Raw genomic sequence first — 20,260 nt, forward strand, 5'->3', positions numbered from 1 at the left:
GCATTTTGGATTAATTGTAGAGGTTTGATAGAAGTGGCTGGAAGACCTGCCAAGAGAGCATTGCAATAGTCCAACCTGGATAGAACAAGAGCTTGAACAAGGAGTTGTGTTGCATGTTCTGAAAGAAAGGGCCTGATCTTCCTAATGTTGTATAAAGCAAATCTGCAGGACCGGGCCGTTTTAGCAATGTGGTCTGAGAAATTCAGCTTATCATCAATCACAACTCCCAAGGTTTCTGGCTGTTTTTGAATGAGTTATGGTTGATGAGCCTAACTGGATGGTGACATTTTTATAAAGTGTTTGGTTTGTTGAAACCACAAGCAGTTCTGTCTTAGCCAGGTTGAGTTGAAGGTAATGGTCCGTCATCCAACAAGAAATGTCTGTTAGACAAGCTGAGATGCGAGCAGCTATCGTCGGATCATCATGATGGAGTGAGAGGTAGAGTTGAGTGTCATCAGCATAGCAGTCGATATGAAAAGCCATGTTTCTGAATGACAGAACCTAGTGATGCCATGTAGACCGAGAAGAGAAGTGGTCCAAGAACTGAGGCCTGAGGCACCCCAGTAGCTAGATGTTGCGACTTAGACACCTTATCTAAATAGAAGTGAGGAACGGCTGGCAGATTCGAGTGTCTGGCGGGCTTGCGGCAACCTCATGTGACGACTCTGGACTGGACTCCGCTTCGTCCACGGTGAAAGCCGGTCCGGCAATCCGCAGTGCGAAGTTGATGTATTTCCTCAGCGATCTGCACGGATCAGCTCTAGGCATGACGAAGCGGATATCGTCCTCTTTTGGAATTCCAAACAAAGTAGTTTCGCTTTCACAACGAAACACACAGCGCCTTCACGACATGACGGCGGCAGCAACAATACTACAGTGAGAATAAAAGTTATGCCTTTTTTCTTTGCATGAACATTTGGGCGGCGTTATGCAAATCTTCCCACATTGTGACGTAGACATGTGGGGGCGTGTTAGAACCAGCCGTTTTAGGTAGGCGTGGTTGACTCTTAACTTTTATAAAGAATATCTCTTTGAATTTGAGACTTTAGTCTTTGCAACTTTACAGATCTTCTTTATGCACCAAGAGCTTGTAACACTTCAAAGAGAAAGGAAAAATTGAAATATGACCTCTTTAAATCTACTAGTTGTGGTTGCTTCCGGGCGAGCGGATTCTCCGCAGCGTTGTCGTCTCCGCTCTGTTGCTATGAGTCGTCAGGATTGATGCGTGTTCTCAGTGATTTGCTGGTCTGCGGCAGATTTAATGTGCGAGGTAAGCTGTCCGCAAAGCGCTCGCCCAAGCGGAAAAATGTGCTGTTGCTGTCAGATCTCAATTGCCGAAAATCACATTGGCTACGTTTACATACACAATTTTTGGTTCAATCGGACTGAATTCATTCCGATTGATGAATCAGAATGTAGTGTTTACATGAATGCTATAGAAAGTGATCGGGTTGATGTGCGTGTATGTCACAAGCTTCAAATCAGAATTGATTTTTTTTTTACATGGGCATACTGCACAAATATAGAGTTTCTCACTGTTTGCACTTCACATAATAACCACTCTCCTACACGGTTTATTTATTTGTTTTTAACAGCAGAATTAATATTTATTAATTTATGGATAAATATACATATAAACCGCTGTGCAGTGCTGCACATATTTATCACACAGTAAAAATGCCCCTCCCCGCACCCAAAACGGGTTGCCTGTGGATGAGAATCCAAAACAAGGACTGGTGGGAGGTTGTCCTGCTCCACTTCACAGTTGCCAAGTGAAAGGAGAGTTCCCTCTCATAGGCTCACTTTCATGCTGCGATGACGTCATCGCTTTGGGAACACCTCCGGTGTGACGAACGTCTGAAGCCCTTATACCAGGGTTCCTCAAATCTTGCCCTGGAGGTCCAATGCGCTGCAGAGTTTAGCTCCAAATCTGATCAAACCCACCTACCTGTGATTTTCTAATGATCCTGAAGACATTGATTAGCATGCTCAGGTATGTTTGATTAGGGTTAGAGCTAAACTCTGCAGGAAAGTGGATCTCATGGGCCAGATTTGAGGATCCCTGCCTTATACCATCACGCCAATTTATTGGCCAATAGCGCTTAGCACCGCCTCAAGCATACGTCACGTATGCTTATATATGCATGCTGCGCGCTATTTCATCAGATTTTAATTCTTTCAGGAAGCGAATCATCTGTTGCCCGTCGGAAAGAGATTCTTGTGTTCTAAGCCATCTATTTATATAGAGCAGTTTACTCCTCTAAGGCGGTCACAATGAGTTTCCGATGTATGTATAAATGCATGTCACACAGACTCACGAGGAAACAGGTAGGAATACCGCTTTGCTGCCTTTATCTATTGTTGTATCTGTGATATCTGTGTTTGTAAGTTGCACTCTGGGCTCGCTCTCTTTCTGAGGAAGGAGAGATGTTCGTTCAACCCCCGCTGTTCCGGTTCTGCGGTTGCCGAGGCGCTGATTTTTAGGACGTTAAGTCGTGCACTATGGTTTTTGGCGCTTCGAGCTACCAAACATTAGTTTGCCCGACTATTACTATTTCTTTCAGCTCCGCTGCTGCATTGAGTTGAAACAAATTGGTGGAAGAGCTTACTGTGTTTCATTGTATTTCTTATAACAAGCTATAACAGTGAGCAGGCGGTTTTTCCCCTCTCTCTCTCTACTGCTGCGCTGCACTAATGCAGACACTTTCATTTGATTTGGCGCTTATGCTTCCATCTCGTGTTCGTGTACTGTTTTTAAACCCAGACTCTTGAGGAGTTGTGCAGCAGAAGTTATTTGTGCACTATGGTTTTTGGCGCTTCGAGCTACCAAACATTAGTTTGCCCGACTAATTACTATTTATTTTAGCTCCGCGGCTGCATTGAGCTGAAACAAATAAGTGGAAGAGCTCATGTGTTTCAGAGTACTTCTTATAGCAAGCTATAACATTGAGTAGGCGGGTTTCCTCCTCTCTCTTTAATGTTACCAGCTGCGCTGAACTAATGCAGACACGTTCATTTGATTTGGCGCTTATGCTTCCAACTCTTTGTTCGTGTTCTCTTTTTAGATGCAGACTCCGAGGAGTCCTGCAGCAGATGTTTGTTGTGCACTATGATTTGGCGCTTCGAGCTACCAAGCATTAGTTGCCCGACTACTTATTTCAGCTCTGTTGCTGCGTCGAGCTGAAACAAGTGAATGAGCTCACGTGTTTCTGAGTATTCTTATAGAAGCTATAACAGTGAGCTGGCGGGGTTTTCCCATTAATGTTTTCCCAAACATTAAGTGGCAAGCTGTTTTAACATTTAAAGCTATATGGCTCAGGTTGTAGAGTTGAGCAGACCGGTTTTCCTATCTCTCTCTCTCTCTCTACTTCCGCGCTACACTAATGCAGGCACGTGCATTGAATTGGTGCTTACGCTTCCAGCTCTTATTTCGTGTACTGCTTTTAGGAACAGACTCTAGGAGTCCTGCAGTGGGCGTTTGTCATACATTATGGTCTTGGCGCTTCATGCTACCAAGCCTTAATCTGCCCGGCTGTTAATTTTTCTTTCAGCTCCGCTGATGCTTTGAGCTGGAACAAATCAGTGGGCACGCTCACATATCTAGAGTAAATTCCTATGGCAAGTTGTTTTACACCTAATGCCATAGTGACTCGGGCTGCGGAGTGAGCGGGTTTTTCCCTGTCTCCACTCCTGCACTGCATTAATTAGGGCACGTACATTGATTTGGCGCTTACGCTTCCAACTCTTGTTCATGTGACTGTTTTTAAGCACGGACTCCACAGCTGACATTTGCCGTGCGCTATGGTTTTTGGCGCTTCATGCTACCAAACACTAGTCTGCCCGGCTAATAATTATTATTCTTTCAGCTCCACTGCTGTTTTGAGCTGGAACAAATAGTGGACTCTGTGCTATGAGCGGGCTCTGTGGAGTTTTGCAACACACATTTGTCGTGCAACATGGTTTTGGCACTTCAGGCTACCAACACTATTTGCATAACTAATCATTATTCTTCTCATCCCAACTGAGATGCACTGAGCTGAGCTATTGTGGGAATGAGTTCACGTGTAAGAGTATCTCTTATGGCAAGCTATTAATGCTCACCATGGTCAGCCTACTTCATGTGATTGATACGGCACTTTTGCTATCAACACTCGCTTCACATGACTGGCTGCATTATGTGACTGCAGCATATATTATTGTGCACTAGAGATGTTGGGTGCTTTCCTAGGCCTAGTTAAAAATCCTAAGGCTGCTTTGACTCCGTTTTGCTTTCAGCAAGTGGTTGGAGGTTTTCTCCCCTGCTATGTGGGGTCAGATTGTACTATACCTCTAGCCTATGAGGCGCGTGGGTTGACTTCGCCTCTAGAGGTGCGTGCTCATTCTACGAGAGCAATGGCTTCTTCTCAGGTTCTTTTTTAAGGGCCTTTGAAGGGAGATGTCTGTGCTGTGGCAGGTTAGTCCTCTCCTAGCACCTTCATCAAGTTCTATAGTCTAGACATGAAGATGGCTCCTGGCTCACGGGTCTTATCCGCTTGAGCTTTCCATGGTCTCCAGCCATCTAAGGTACGTCAGGCGTTATGGTATAGCGTTCCCAAAGCGATGACGTCATCGCAGCATCAAAGTGAGCCTATGAGAGGGAACATCTCGGTTATGTATGTAACCTTGGTTCCCTGAATAGGGGAACGAGATGCTGCGATGCTTGGCCATTCTGTACCTTGATAGCGCTTCCTTCGTCAAAGTGTAAAATCTGTTGAAATAGCACGCAGCACGCATATATAAGCATACGTGACGTATGCTTGAGGCGGTGCTAAGCGCTATTGGCCAATAAATTGGCGTGATGGTATAAGGGCTTCAGACATTCGTCACACCGGAGGTGTTCCCAAAGCGAAGACGTCATCGCAGCATCTCGTTCCCCTATTCAGGGAACCAAGGTTACATACGTAACCGAGATGTTTTATAATGAGGGGACACGCATTTATACAACACTTTATTCAAAAGGAAGAACCGCTCATTCCGCGCATCATACGTCATTATGCTATTTCTGCGTCATCGCACATGCATTCAGTTTCGGACCTCTTGGGTTCAGTCCGATCAAGTGTTTACATGCACTCTCAATCGTATTAGAAAAGGAATAAACCACCCCCTTAAATCCTTCAATTTTTCAATTACACCTTAATTGAGCTCAATCGGATCGATTAAGGTGTTTACATAAAGGTTTTTCAGTCCGATTGAGCCGTCAATCCGATTACAAATGGATTATTTGGTTGCATGTAAACGTAGCCATTGTTTCTGATGCAAAACCAACTCGACTAAATCAAAAGAAAAAAACATTGTAACTGTATATTTTTGTTTTCTCAAGCAAAGCAAATTTTAAAAGTCCTCTGAAAACATATCTTCTTACATTTATGGTCATAGACAACGTATGTTGAAGATATTAATATTATTGTCAATGTTATTGCCTAAGCAGTAAATTAAAAACATGGGCTATATCAAATTTTTATAATAACAAACATAATTTTGTTCCCTTTGTTTTGCGTATGCTCGTGTCACTTACAGTTAAAGTCCTTCTCTGATTTTATTATTGTTTGCAAGGTTGCAACGTTACTTTGCAATATTTTAATGCATCGTTTTTCCTTCTGGAGCATCAGTGAGCATTTGAACCTTCTGTAATAGTTACATATGAGTCCCTCCGATGTCCTTAGTGTGAAAAGATAGATCTCAAAATCATACAGTCATTGTTGGAAAGGGTTCAAATCATGGGCGTAGCTTGTAGGGGGGCCAGGGGGGCCTGGTTCCCCCATAGCGATTTAAGAATTTTACTAAATATTTATTTATAAAGTTTTTTCTATGAAGTAAAAATGCATATAATGCAGTTAATAATACATGTAAAAGTGAATACGTAAAAGTTAATACATTTTAAATTGTTATTGTAAATTAATAAATCAAAAGAAACTTAAAAGGTGCATTCGACTTCATGCAGCACCGCGCAGACCGATCGGCGGCTGACTTGAAGCAGTGCATGCCGGTTAGAAATTTAGTCCGACTTTAACCGGTGCCGACGCCACATCACTGTCACGTGTGGCATCAAAATACCGCGATAGCGTTTCGAGAGCAGCCGGCTGACTCAGCTGGTGCAGCTTTTTCAGAGCGACTGCAGGAGTGCTGATGATGACACAGCTGTTTCACGATTGGCCAAATTCACCACATGACAACAATGACGTGTGTTTCTAACATCTTCAAATCCAATACTGCTCATAAATCTGTGTTTTTAGAACAGTAAAAGCTTTTTTACTGTCGTCGCAATGTTATATTGAGTCACGTTTATCATGAAAGCATATATACCCCCACTTTATTAGTATTTACGTAGTATATATTTACATTGAACTTTATTCTTGAACAGATGGCGCTGTATTAAGCAGTATATAAAAAGTGTTTCTACTGCTCATGAAAACGTTTCTGAAACGTCTGAGTATTTGACAAATATTGCATTTAATTCACTTCATCTGTGGTAGAGTATGCAAACACCGCATGAGCGTCACTAACGGGAGCAGAAAGTGTCCGGCTTGACGGCTCTACTCTCGTTGACCGCCATCTGTAGCTGTGCTTCAAGTCGAATGCACCTAAAATCTCCCTCAATCTCATTTGCGTAAGAATTGTCACGTGACGAATCTGCATTTTGGTGGATAATAGACTTAACGGTAATGCTTGCCTGTTGTGTGGAATAAAATGATGTTCTGCGTTTCTAACAACATACACAAACTGCAGAGAAATCTGGAGTCAACGAAAAACTCAGATGAAGATATTAATGCCGTGCTTAATGATTCCGGACCAGACAATGAGATAAAGGTGATCCACAGGACGCAGCCGGTTTAGCCGCACACTACTTTTATACCGACCATTTACATCCAAATGTTATTTAATTTTCACAGAACACAACCTTTAAATAGATTTTAGAATATAAACTGTTTATCGTCTATTCAATAAGACTAAATAAAAAGTGTGCACCTCATTGTGCATTAACTTGAATCAAGCCCAACAAATGTCTGTTTTAAAAACAGTGGATGAGTAATTCACTCCTTGATTTGGTTAATAAAAGCCTCCTTTGAAATCGTTTTGACAGCAATGTTTATTGTGTGTGGCAAAATAGAAGCGCAGCTGTAATTCGTGGGCAATGTATGTGGTTACCATGAAAACTCACGCACTTGCCACTGCTCTATGTGAATATGTAGATTTACTATAGCAAAACTAAAATGTGTTTAAAAGTAAGTCTGACCAAATCCACCGGTTCGGTTTGGCCCCCCCAAACTCAAACGTCAAGCTACGCCTATGGTTCAAATACACAAAAATGCTGGAAAACCAAAGAATTTGTGGGTCCTGAAGGATTTTTCTGAAGAACAGCAGGCAGTTAACTGTTCAGGACAAAACAGGGACTCATGAACAACTATCACTAAACAAAAAAATACAGCTTTGGATCATTCAGGTAACAACACAGTATTAAGAATCAAGTGTATGTAAATTTCAGAACGTAGTTTTTATACATTCAACTATATGTAAACATCTTTTATGCGAAATCTTATTCAGGTCAGTATTAAATAAACAATAACACATTTTGTATGATCCATCTTATTTTGGTAAAATTAACATTTTGCAGATTCTGCAAGGTGTAGGTACACTTTTGACTTCAACTGTATATTTAATTTAGTGTTTGATAACTATTAAATTTCTGTATATTTCCTACTCGCTGAAGGGCACAGGTATGACATATTATAATGGGTTTATGTAATGATTGTTTTAAATTCACTTAAATTATGTAATAAATGTTATTTTTTAAAGTCTAATAAATGTTAAAAATTATAGCTTTCAGTTATACTGTAATGTTGAATGGCTATAGTCAGTGGTTTAATATTAGGAAAAAAATAAGAATTTCCTAGAGACATCAGTAGTAATGGTATCAGTGATATTCGCCTTCAGTCATAAATAAGATGACATTAAACAAATATTTTAAAATATAATACAAATATTGTGTGTGTGTGTGTGTGTGTGTGTGAAATAAAGAATTTACAGCTGGTAGACTGTCTAAATTCTTACACCATTGGCAGTTATTGTGTATGTATTTTTAAATATTTGTGTGTTAATATTTATACGTAACAACATGTTCTGTTATAGAGAGGAGAGTGAGAGCGTTTTGACGTTGAAGGGTCTCACTCCGACTGGCATGCTACCCAGTGGCGTTCTGTCTGGAGGCAAAGAGAAACTCCAGAATGGTGAGATACACACACACAGGTCCTTGTGGTCAGGAATATGTAAATCACTTGCAAACTGTGAAATCATATTTCTTGGCTATTAATTTCACAGTATTAACCAGCATATTTTTTATACAATTTAATTTTAATTTGTTCTGTGACAGACTGTGAGTAGATTTCCTAAGTTAGTGTTTTCACACTTAGAACAACCTTAACACATACAACTACACACATATCTAATTGATATTTATTCAGTATATGCTCTGTGCACCCCCTGGTGGTTGTTTTATGAAACTTATATTATTTCCTCTTTGCTTCCTTTTCTTTGGCTTCTCTCTCTCTCTCTCTCTCTCTCTGTCTTTTCAATCTTTGTCAAATATTGTCTTCTCTTCATTCTCTTGTCTCCCTAGAAACTGCAGGTATAATCAGTTGTGCAAGTATAATTCCTTCAGATCATCTGTTCTTAAGAAACACAGTTTCACTCTTTGCCGCCATTTATATAAAGGAGCCCCAAAGGAATTAATACAAATGCTTTTTTTCATGATAGAGTCATGACTCCAGGAACATGCTCTCAGTTTATTTTTAATCTCAGATTCACTGTGTCCAGTATTATTACCACTTTTTGGTGGATAAGATATCAGTAAGGAATCTTAAAGATTTCTGAGAATACTATTGCAGGGAAATTGACTACAATTAACATAAGGGCAAAACTAGCACATTTAGATGTATTGATTGCTTTATATGAATAAATACTACCTATAGTTGTACTATCACAAGAAAAATGTAACCTTAATATATATACTGTTATGGACAAACAAGATGTGAAACATGCGGATCCATTCGCAAGCTTTATTTAGGGACGTGGTCAAAACAGGTGAGGGTCAGATGATGGCAAACAGATATATTGAGGGCAAGACACCAGAATAGTCCAGTGAACGGGCGTGGGGTCGATCTCCAGCAAACAAAGTCTAAACAGGGTAATCCAAAGAGTACATCCAAAACACAGGCGATTATCCAGGCGAGGGGTAAACAGTATCCGAACAGGGCGAGACGAAGGGGTAATTCGAAATACACAGGCAGTGATCAGAACAGAGAAAACAGACAAAGCAAGACTAAGCTAAGACTAGGAAACTTAAGCAGGCTCTGTAACGTAGCTATCACTGACTAGCGATATGTGCATTCAATGCTTGGCTGTGAGAGAGAGGAAGTCCATGGCTTATGTAGGGTGTGTGATTGGTTACAGCTGTGTGCAATCAGTGCAGTGGATGATGGGAAATGTAGTCCGTGGTGATGTGCAACAGTCTGTGTAGTGAGAGAGTCAACATGATGGATGAGTGACCTCTGGTGGCGATCGGACTGAAGTCCATGGACAGGATTCGTGACATATACATACATATACATGTCTGACCCTTGTCTCTAAATGGATCATTACAGACAAGGGTCAGATTGAAGGTTGGAAATAATCATTTTTGCAAATGATTATTTCCAACCTTCATTCTGACCCTTGTCTGTAATGATCCATCCTTAAAGCTTGTCAGTAAATGCCCACTATTATAATTGGCTAACGTTTATTGCATAGGAAAGAGTATCAATGCCCCACCCACGTTTACATATACTTAAAGTGTTATAAACAGTATCCATACAAAACCTGATTGTGTCATTTAGACACAAAGCATTATGAAATGCAGTTGGCTGCTTCATTATTCAACAAAAGTTTCTAATGTGTTATCATATTATCATATTTTCATATTATCTATCATGTTTATGTGTTATTATGTGTAAAAAGGTGTCAGACATTACATTTAATCATTTGGCAGATTATAATGGTACCTCTATATATCAAAAGTGTAGTGAATTTGCTTTCACCAACCTAGAGAGGTGAAATAGTGTAGTGATGGGTACTCACGTCACCAATGAATTTATGATTTTTGAATCACGTGTCACTTAAGGTGTGATTATGAGTACATCACATAAGAAAGATTGGTGGGATCTCTAACAAGTAGAACCTCTTTCTGTATCATCAACACAAGGAAGACACAAGTATAATAAAATAGATTTATTAACAAAAGATAGACAAGAGTAATCAACAACTACTAAATGAATACCATGAATGAAAAAGGAATAATGAGCATAAGATGCATAAACTGCAAGTAATTATGTTGGGTGTTGCAATGTCAGAGCTACGTCTGGAAAGATAAACTGCTGCTACTCTGAAACAAATAAGATGAAGAACCTTATTATGCATCAAACAAATACTTAAAAGATTATTTGTTATCAACTGCAATCAGCTATATAATATCTAATGTAATATCATGTATAATCATATACTGATAATATACAACAATGCCAAGGTCTCTGGAGGAGGTTTGGATAAGTGATAGTTAAGTTCTCTGTAGTTGAGTGAGCAGTCTGGTGGTGGTGATTTCATCCACTGGTTGTGCTGGCACAATGCAGTGGGGAAAGGAGCAGGTATCTGATAAGTACCTTGAAGTGAAGGTCTGCTCGCCGGAGCTTAACCTTGTTTGTCTGTGTGTCTTCTGCCTCTCTGGGCTAGAGACAGAGCATGGTCAATCCGCTTTGTCTCTCTAGGATGGAGACTCAAGACGTGCTTGCATCTGTTGTTGTCTCGCTGGACGAAGACTCTAAATATCAAAAAATCTAAATATATCTCTCCTCACAGGCTGGAGGCTCAGAACGTGGTTGTATCTTTTGCTGCCTCACAAGCTGGGGACTCAGGACTTGGTATCTGCTATTGCCTCTTCCCACATGTGCCAGAGGCTTAGAATGTTGATATTTCTGTCTCTCGGGATGGGAGACTCGGAACAAGTGTATCTGCTAGTGTCTCCCCCTTGCAGGGCTCAGACTCAGAACGGATATCTGTTACAGTCTCTCTGGATGAAAGACTCAGAAAGGGTTGTTTCTGTTAATGCCTTCCCTGCATCAGGCCAGAGACTCAGAACAGAGGTTGATATGCTATTGTCTCACCCTTGCGGGGCTCAGACTCAGAACGAGTGTAGCTGTTATTGCCTCTTCCCTCACGGGACTCAGACTCAGTATGGAGGTTGATCTGCTATTGTCTCACCCTTGAGGGGCTCAGACTCAGAACGAGTGTAGCTGTTATTGCCTCTTCCCTCACGGGACTCAGACTCAGTATGGAGGTTTATCTGCTATTGTCTTACCCTTGCAGGCAGGAGACTCAGAACGGATATCTGTTACAGTCTCTCTGGACGAAAGACTCAGAACTTGTTGATCTGTTATTATCCCTTCCCTTTCAGGACTCAAAGAGAAGGTACCTTTATCTCTTTCCAATGAGGAGGAGATTGCAATTTGGCACTTCTCCATTTCCAGACTGTGATTGGCTGTTTCCATCAGAGTGGGGGGACATGGTTTCCTCCTGATGAACTTATTTGCATAGTCCAACCACACATTTAGAAATGTGTCACTGAAGTTTTACCAATGCATTATTCACTTACTAAACCACAATCAGAATACCTTTGGCAATGGTACAAACATTGAGTCCAAACATGATGGAAAAAGATTGAACTGTCATGCATGCATTAATTTGTCCATTAACAGCAGAGTTTGTGTAAGATGTTGCACTACACATTGCTGTCACTGAGAATACTTATTTCTCTGAATAAGTATAAAATGTGTGTATTGTATTTTGCATTAAGGTTTGAGAACATAGTTATGAATGGATTTGGATGGAATTCTGTGATCTCTCTTTGTTTCACTCACTGCTGCTGCGTCCAGAGGTCCTAAGGAATTTTTATGGCAGTCATAGTCCAAAACTTCGAAAACAGTCTCAAGGTGGGTGAAGGGCAAAAACGGCATTTTGACCAATGATAATTCCTGTCCTTTCTGGGCTCTGTACCAAAGATTATCTTCTTGTCCTCTAAGAGGTGTCTGGCTGTTGTCCTGGCATCTTTATCTGATTAGTCCACCAAGATCTAATCAAAATGTAGCAAACCTTTGTCCACTATTGTGGTCAGAGTGGGGCCCTGGAATATGCTGTCCACAACAAAAGATCAGGGACAATTTATGTCATGACCTTTTTTAATTGTAAACTTATTTTCAGTATTACTATTTTTACTGTATTTTTGATCGAATACATCCAGCCTTGAGCATTAGAGAGTAAACTTACTGACACAAAACTTTTAAACAGTAGTATAATTTTGTGTTTGGAATTTGGGATATGGAATTTGGGATATGTACTTGTCCCCTTTTTTTGTTTTTTTGCTTGATACCTGAAACAGTTACTTTTTTATGTCATACCAATAAAACCATGATTGATAGTCATTGCAGGTGGCATTAGGCAAAGGGGACATTTTCACTCTAGAAAGCATTTTATTTATGCAGGAATAGTTACCACTATTTTTGTTCCAACTTTCCTGAAGAGAAAGACAGAATTTTAATTGTGTATTTTAATTGTGCTGAAGGTTACTTTTGGTAACTAGCATAAAGACAGCATATTTGTGCACTAGCACATGCTAACAGACATGAACTAAAAACAAAAAGCTGCAGCTGATTTCATGGGGTCACCTTGTAATTATTTAATAGGATGGGAGTGCCATGATGCTGGACATAGTGAATCAGAAAGGAAAGAATGTTCCTAAAACACACAAAATACATTTTAGGTGCTGTTTTCTCATCATTACACAAAGAGGCATGAACAAATATGTCATTTTCAGCACATTATAAAGTGATACTTTATTGAGGCTTATCTTACATCAGTAATATCATGCCCTTTTACACTGAATACACAAAACTGACAAACTGTGAATGAAAGAGGATAATTGAATAATTGCTCTTGTCATTTTCAAATCAAGGCAGAAATCAAGCTTTCTCTTATCATACTGACATGTTCTGTCCATTACTTTATTTGGCAAGACTTGATCCTATACAGTAAATTCACTGCTTGTGTTTTCCTTGAAGTTTAGCTTTATTTTTAAATACAATGTTTAATTAAACATTACACTATGTTACCCAAATTTGATATGAGTGGCCATGTTTGCATGTGGCTAGCTGGTTTGGGAACATGTCAGATGTAGAGTGATGTTAGCAATGTTCTGCTACAGCATTGATAGAATCACAAAAGATGCCCAACCATTATCTCTACACGAACATCATTGTGCTTCTACTTGCAATGTTGTGACCCCCATTACTGCTGAAGTCTTTATGTGTGTGTGCATCTGCATTGCTGTTTTGTAGTTTTTACAGCATATTCTTGTAGTTGTATATGATTACTTGTGATAATTGTGGTAAGTGTTGAATGTGGATTGTGTTGAATATAGACAATGCTGAGGATGGCGGTTTGTCAGATTCAGGTTAGCAGACACAACTTTAATGAAGACCAAAACACACACACACACAAAGTTGCTTATCCAAGTTGCTGTAAAAACCCTTGAAGCTTTTGGGTATTTCTTCCTCTTGCTTTGGTGTTACCAGTCATGATAAATAATGACATTTAGTTCTCCTGGTACATTATGCAGATTTTAAACTAAAGTAATGAAAGACACAATCACTGATCTCCTTTATATCACTTGGATTGCTTTGACTGACCATTAAGTCTGACGTACTTTCACTTCCTCATTAAATTCCAATTTGTGTCGTGACTTTTTGTGTCCCACAACCATTGCTCATAGCGCGAGTCAAATCTGTTTACATGTCACGTTGCTTCATCTGAAACTAACTACCCATTGTTCATGCTGCTCTCTCTACCCTCTAATGTCCCCCTGTCTTGGCCTCGTAGTGAGCCTAGTGTATTTAATGATGTAAAGATGTTGTGTGTCCATTTGGGTTCTTTTTTCTGTTCATCTGACTGGACAAATGTAACATGTTCTGCTCACCTCTCTTACTCGTTTTGCAATTCCCCTCTTCTTCTCTTCAGCTACTATTGAGGCTATAGAGGCAGATAAAGGTAAATAGGTCCATGGCTCCTTCCCCTCTTTCTGTTGCATTTGTGCAACAGTTAAAGGGTTCATCCATGTCCATGTAGTTTGTGTAGTGTGTTGAGCGTTTGGCCAGATTACACTGTGCTGTTAGTGTGTTGAGCAGAAGTAAGAAAAGAAAAGATGAATCACACACACACATACACACACACACACACACACACACAAACACACACACACACAAACTATGATTGTTTTAAAGGGGATCAAAGAGTTCTGGACAAAATATGTTTACTCGATGGAGCTATGACCAATAAACTCATGGTAACATAATGCAGAGAGAATGCACAATAGTCATATTTCAAAAATACAATTTAATTGTATTTACAATAAGAATGTATTTTCTGCAAACATAGAGTGCTTATTTGTGGCACAAACACCGAGTCCTATTCATGCAAAATAGTGTTTTCATCATCCTAAAACTGCCTGGACCCCTTTACAACAATAAGCTGATGTAGTTGTCCTTTGTTCTTGCACACATTTTCCATTTAAATCGCTTAATATTAGCTCTAGACTCAAAACACACACATTCATTTGTGGGTCTCCCTTGGTTAAAAAGAATGAAAATTTCAGCAAGAACAATATCAGCTGCTTGCCAAATAGCAGGTTTGTAGCTGCTATTTACAGCCTGCGTGTTCTGTGGTTGTTCATGAACATTTCTCCTAGAGGAAGAGGTGCCAACTGTGTTGATACTCCAGTCCATTATTTTCTTTCACTTTGTGGTTACTCTGTGACTGTTTCATGTCCTTGTGTTTCTCTTTGTAACACTGCTAATAACCTGTATCTAATGCCCTGTGCTATGCAGCAACACAGATCTTGTTCATTGTGCATACAAGAACCTGTGCTAAATAGCTGGTGAACAAAAAAAAAGATCTTTGTATTTCCCTGTAGTTTGCTGCATGTTTTTATAGGTGTAACGTGGTTAGCTTAGCACCAAGTTCCTTGTTGGTATTATATTAGTGTATGTTTGCCGTCATTCATTTTTGTTTGGCTATTCAGATGACTTCATCCTCTAGTTTCATCCTTGAACTTTTATTTTTGAACGTGGTGCGAAGCTCTGTTCTAGATAGCCAGAGAATGCTCAGGTTTGTGCAGGATATCTTGAAAACATTTTCAGTGAGTGATGCAGGGAACACTACTTCATTCCGAGGCCCTCCAGAACCGAGACCGCCCAGCACTACCCCAGTAATCTTGCAATTGACCTATCGGTAAGCCCCGCCCCCCCTTAGTTACTGTTGCTCCCTCAGACAAACAAACGGAGCTGCTCACTCTCTTACAATGACAGCTGTCTAGTGTGAAAACCTTGTCCCATGATGTTGTTGAAGAATTTTGGACACAGAAGGGCCACCATTCAAGTGGGAATTAAATATTCCATGGAGGGATATATAAAATATTTGAAAATAAATATGGTGAGTAACTCAAAGCGAGGGTTAACAGATCACAATGCAAGTGAGAGAGGCCTCATGTTACGGTCGTCACGATCACGAATGACAACATGCAGGATCAACACTGTTCATGTACTGCATAATACAATTAAATTAATGTACATTTAACTAGTTTAATATCGCGAGGCACTAAAATGTACACCTTCGTTTATGTGTTTTTGACCTACACTGTACAGTACAGAACAGAACAGGTTTTTATTTAGGTTTGTACATTAGCATGGACTCATTAACTTTAACGTTAGCTAGTTTTAGCCAGCGATACCTTGCTGAAACGCAAGATGACATTAACGTTCTGCTTGAGCAGATGAAAATTGTAACTTAATGAGAGTATGACAACCAGAAAATTAACGTTTTTGTCTTCATTGGGATTGGGGTTGAATGCTTAGGGACATTTCGCTCTGTTTTGTTTGGGTTTAGGAAATGTAATAAAATAAATTGTATTGCCTATCCTCTCAGGATACCTGGAATCAGTGTTACAAGTACCCCAGACACATCGTTTTTCCATTTTTGTAGCATAAACCCCATCAAACCGACGCGAGCTTCAGATCTTCCAGTGTTTCTCTATGGCGCTGAAACCTAAAGATATCAGAGTTCCGCTCCCAGTGCAACTGATACTCGACTGCCAATGGCTCATCTGCGTTCGAGGGGAAGGGCTTACCGATAGGTCAATTGGTGACCACTGTGGATATTTTGTTTCACCTTATATATACTTTATAATATCTTGCTTAAAGTACTTTGCAAGAATTGTTGTCTATGTGACATATATCTTTTGTGTGTTAGTGTGTGTATATATATATATATATATATATGATAAACAGGGCTTGACATTAACACCCCCCATCCCGCTATATGCAAGTGGATTTCAGCTGTGGCGGGTAACATGGTCACTCCCACTAGTCACTTCGGCGGGCTGAATTTTATATATAGTAACAGAGATAGACATTAATGCTTGTCTAGGAAAAGTAGATTTTTTTGAAGGGGCAAGTGAAAGAGAATTTTACTTGCCCCACCAGACAACAAACTGGCTGTCCGGATGGCGTTAGGTAGGTCATTCCACCAACAGGGTATGATGAAAGAGAACGTCCTGGAGAGAGATTTTGTGCCTCTCTGCAATGGAACCATGAGCCGCCGCTCGTTTACTGACCACAGGCTTCTGGAGGGGATGTAGACACTTAGAAGAGAGTGGAGGTAGGACGGTGCAGAGCCTGTGACTGTTCTGTAGGCAAGCACCAATGACTTGAACTTGAAGCGAGCCGCGACCGGTAGACTGGCAGAGAGATGAGAAGCGGTGTGACATGGGCCCTCTTGGGCTCATTGAAAACAAGATGTGCTGCTGCATCTTGAATCATTTGCAGAGGTCTGATTGGGCATGTTGGGAGTCCAGCCAGAAGAGCATTGCAATAGTCCAGCCTAGAAATGACAAGGACCTGGACGAGAAGCTGTGTTGCATGTTTGGACAGGAAGGGTCTGATCTTCCTGATGTTGTGTAGTGCAAACCTGCATGATCGTGCTATTTTTGCAATATGATCTTTAAAGGTCAGCTGATCATCAAGGATCACCCCAAGATTCCTGGCTGAACCCGATGGGATTATTATTGTTGATGAGCCCAGTTGTATGGTAAACTGGTGCTGTACTGATGGAATGGATGGGAAGATGAGAAGCTCTGTCTTTGCCAGGTTGAGTTGCAGGTGATGTTCTTTCATCCATGCTGAGATGTCCGCCAGGCAGTCTGAGATATGAACAGGTACCGTTGGATCATCTGGTTGAAATAAAATTTAGAGCTGCGTGTCATTAGCATAGCAATGGTAGGAAACAAATTATGGGTCCCAGTGATGTAGTGTATATAGAGAAGAGGAGGGGTCCAAGAACTGATCCCTGAGGAACGCCAGTGACCAGTTGATGTGATTTGGATACCTCTCCTCCCCAAGACACCCTGGAAGACCTACCTTGAGGTAAGACTCAAACCAGTGGAGTGCAGTTCTGGTGATGCTCAGCGATGAGAGGATGGACAGAAGGATTTGATGATTAACAGTGTTGAATGCAGCAGATAGATCTAGCAGAATGAGAACTGAAGATTTGGACTCAGCTCTTGCACTCCATAGAGCTTCAGTGACTGAAAGCAAGGCCGTTTCAGTTAAATGTCCACTTTTGTATCTGGATTGGTTATTGTCCAGCAGGTTGTTCTGTGAGAGGAAGGAAGACACTTGGTTGAACACAACACATTCAAGTGATTTTGCTATGAACGGGAGGAGAGAGACGGGTCTGTAGCGCTCAACAAGTGAAGCGTCTAGTGTCTGCTTTTTAAGCAGTGGGGTTACCTAAGCCTGCTTGAGTGCAGTGGGGAAAGCAACATGTTAAGCAACATGATTTGACCAAAAGCCTAGTTAAGCAACATGATATGACAAAAAGAGTGCAGTTTATCCTGAAAACCAGTATGACTGCAAATTTGACATTGATTTTATGCTAGAGTTACATTTACATTGTCATTTAGCAGACGCTTTTATCCAAAGCGACTTACAAATGAGGACAATGGAAACAATCAAAATCAACAAAAGAGCAATATGCAAGTGCTATGACAAGTCTCAGTTTGTGCTCGATTTAACGAAAATAGTTTCAAACAAAGATAACAGCATTAGTCGCACATGTCTGAGCAACACACATGGTGTTTCGTTACCAAATGATTCAGTGTATAGAACGAATCATTGATTCAATAACCCATTCATAAAGACAGGTTGGTTCATTCTTGAATGAATCAGATGTCTGAACGAATTGTTTGAATGAATGACTCAATGACTCACTCAATAAGACAGTCACTTGCTGCCATCTGCTGGAGGTGTACTTTCATATTTAAAAGTATTTCATATTTGTATTAGAAATAAAAAACCTTTTAATTTAAAATTGTAATTTAAAACATAACATTACTTATGCATTTGTAATTTTGCAGTGTAAATGCATTCATGGCATGCTACATTTGAGCTTCATTACATTTATCGGTGTAAAAATGCATCTAAATGCCACTTCATCTGCTTCACTTTATTCTGCAGTGGATCTGTTTTGTTGATTCTGATTTCATTTGTTTTGTAACAGTCCTATAGTGTCTCATTATATTAACTGTAATTATTAGTAAAATGTAACTATTTGATATGAAAAATTATGCATACATTTAATAAGGTTAATAAAAAGACTGCCTTTTATATAGGTAAATATGACCTGGAGATCAGTTTAAGTAAATTTTAGTATGCAGTCGTGAACTTATCATATAATCATATGAAATGTAATTTCCCAGCAACAATATTATGACCGGTGAAAATGCTGAGTGGCTAGTAATTTTGAAAAACCACTAGCCACAGTGGCTGGTGAGCAAAAAAGTTAATGTCAAGCCCTGATGATAAATATCATACTACTAGTTCTCTGTTACTTCAAACAGTTAAATTCCAAAATAAACTAAGCTGTTTGTACTTGTTATACCATCTTTCTTTCTTTCTACCACAGCAATTAAAGGCTTCTCACCTCAGCACAAGATCAACAGCTTTGAGGAGGCTAAAGGGCTGGACCGCATCAATGAGCGAATGCCACCCCGCCGTGACGCCATGCCCTGTGACGCCAGCCTCAACTCCCTTAATAAGGCTCTGTCATCAGAGACCAATGGCACTGAGGGCAAGGCCTGCAGCGGCAGCGGTAATATCCAGTGATCCCGCACCGTTCCTGCACGGTCACCGCAGCGGTTAAGCCCCTCCCTATCTTTTTTCATGCCATAGTTGATAGGAGGAAAGGAAAGATTTTGAGTGTAGATTTTGATAAAAGGAGAAAGAGAAGAAGGACAGGAGAGAAGAGGTGAGAGGGAGAGCAGCATTTTAAACATAATTCAGAGTGATACTCACTAGTCTTTGGATATGCCTTTTTTTTGTTCTTCTTTTTTTGGCTTAAAAACATGAATATTTGTCATCTGTTCATTCTTTTCTGATTGATTTGGGAGGGGGCATGATCTTGATTTCGACACAGGGAATTACAGCAGGCAAGAGATCTTATGTGAAAACACCTTTACTTATTGGATATAGGATTTTTTTTCTCTTTTTGTGTGTAACTTCTTGCAAACTATTGTACGTTTACAAAAATACAGCACTAAAAATGGACAGAACGTAAAAAAAAAGGTTTTTAACAAAAAGGGTGTACAAACTAAGGACTATTTATTAATACCTTTTTGCTACTCTTATAAACTAGCTCTAGAGTCAATTAGGCAGTCTTAAAAGAATATTGCAACATTGTTATAATGCCAAAAATTTAATGTTTTATGGTTTTGTACAGATTATGCTTACCTCAGGTTTCTTTGGTGTGTGCTTGGATCCTACTTTCTGTATTATTACAAGCTAGCTTGATGAATATGAATTTTCTTGGAGTTTAAAAACTGGAATATTTTTATTTATTTTTTTGCATACTGTCTTTGTTTTATTTGGGTGGCCTGGGGGTGCATTTATTGTGGCTTGCTGGAAGTTCTGTGATTTTCCTCCCCCTTTTTCAAATATTGAGAATAAACCATATATGCTATATATATATATATATATATATATATATATATATATATATATATATATATATAAAAAAAAAAAAAAAAAAAAAAAAA

General features: G+C 39.8%; 1 protein-coding gene across 1 annotated transcript in view; it reads left to right on the forward strand.

Annotated features, from left to right (window-relative positions):
* Positions 1-20,185, forward strand: part of LOC107559060 (serine/threonine-protein phosphatase 2B catalytic subunit alpha isoform-like) — a 101,009-nt gene extending 80,824 nt beyond the window's left edge. The window contains exons 13-16 of the mRNA XM_016242796.1: positions 8,167-8,264; positions 8,654-8,662; positions 14,134-14,163; positions 19,132-20,185. Of these exons, the coding sequence (XP_016098282.1) occupies positions 8,167-8,264; positions 8,654-8,662; positions 14,134-14,163; positions 19,132-19,331 (337 nt within the window). The 3' untranslated portion in view covers positions 19,332-20,185. The remainder of the gene's footprint in view (positions 1-8,166; positions 8,265-8,653; positions 8,663-14,133; positions 14,164-19,131) is intronic.
* The last annotated feature ends 75 nt before the right edge of the window (positions 20,186-20,260 follow it).

Source organism: Sinocyclocheilus grahami, unplaced genomic scaffold, assembly GCF_001515645.1.
Source record: "Sinocyclocheilus grahami isolate Dianchi unplaced genomic scaffold, SAMN03320097.WGS_v1.1 scaffold673.1, whole genome shotgun sequence".
NCBI lineage: Eukaryota > Metazoa > Chordata > Actinopteri > Cypriniformes > Cyprinidae > Sinocyclocheilus > Sinocyclocheilus grahami.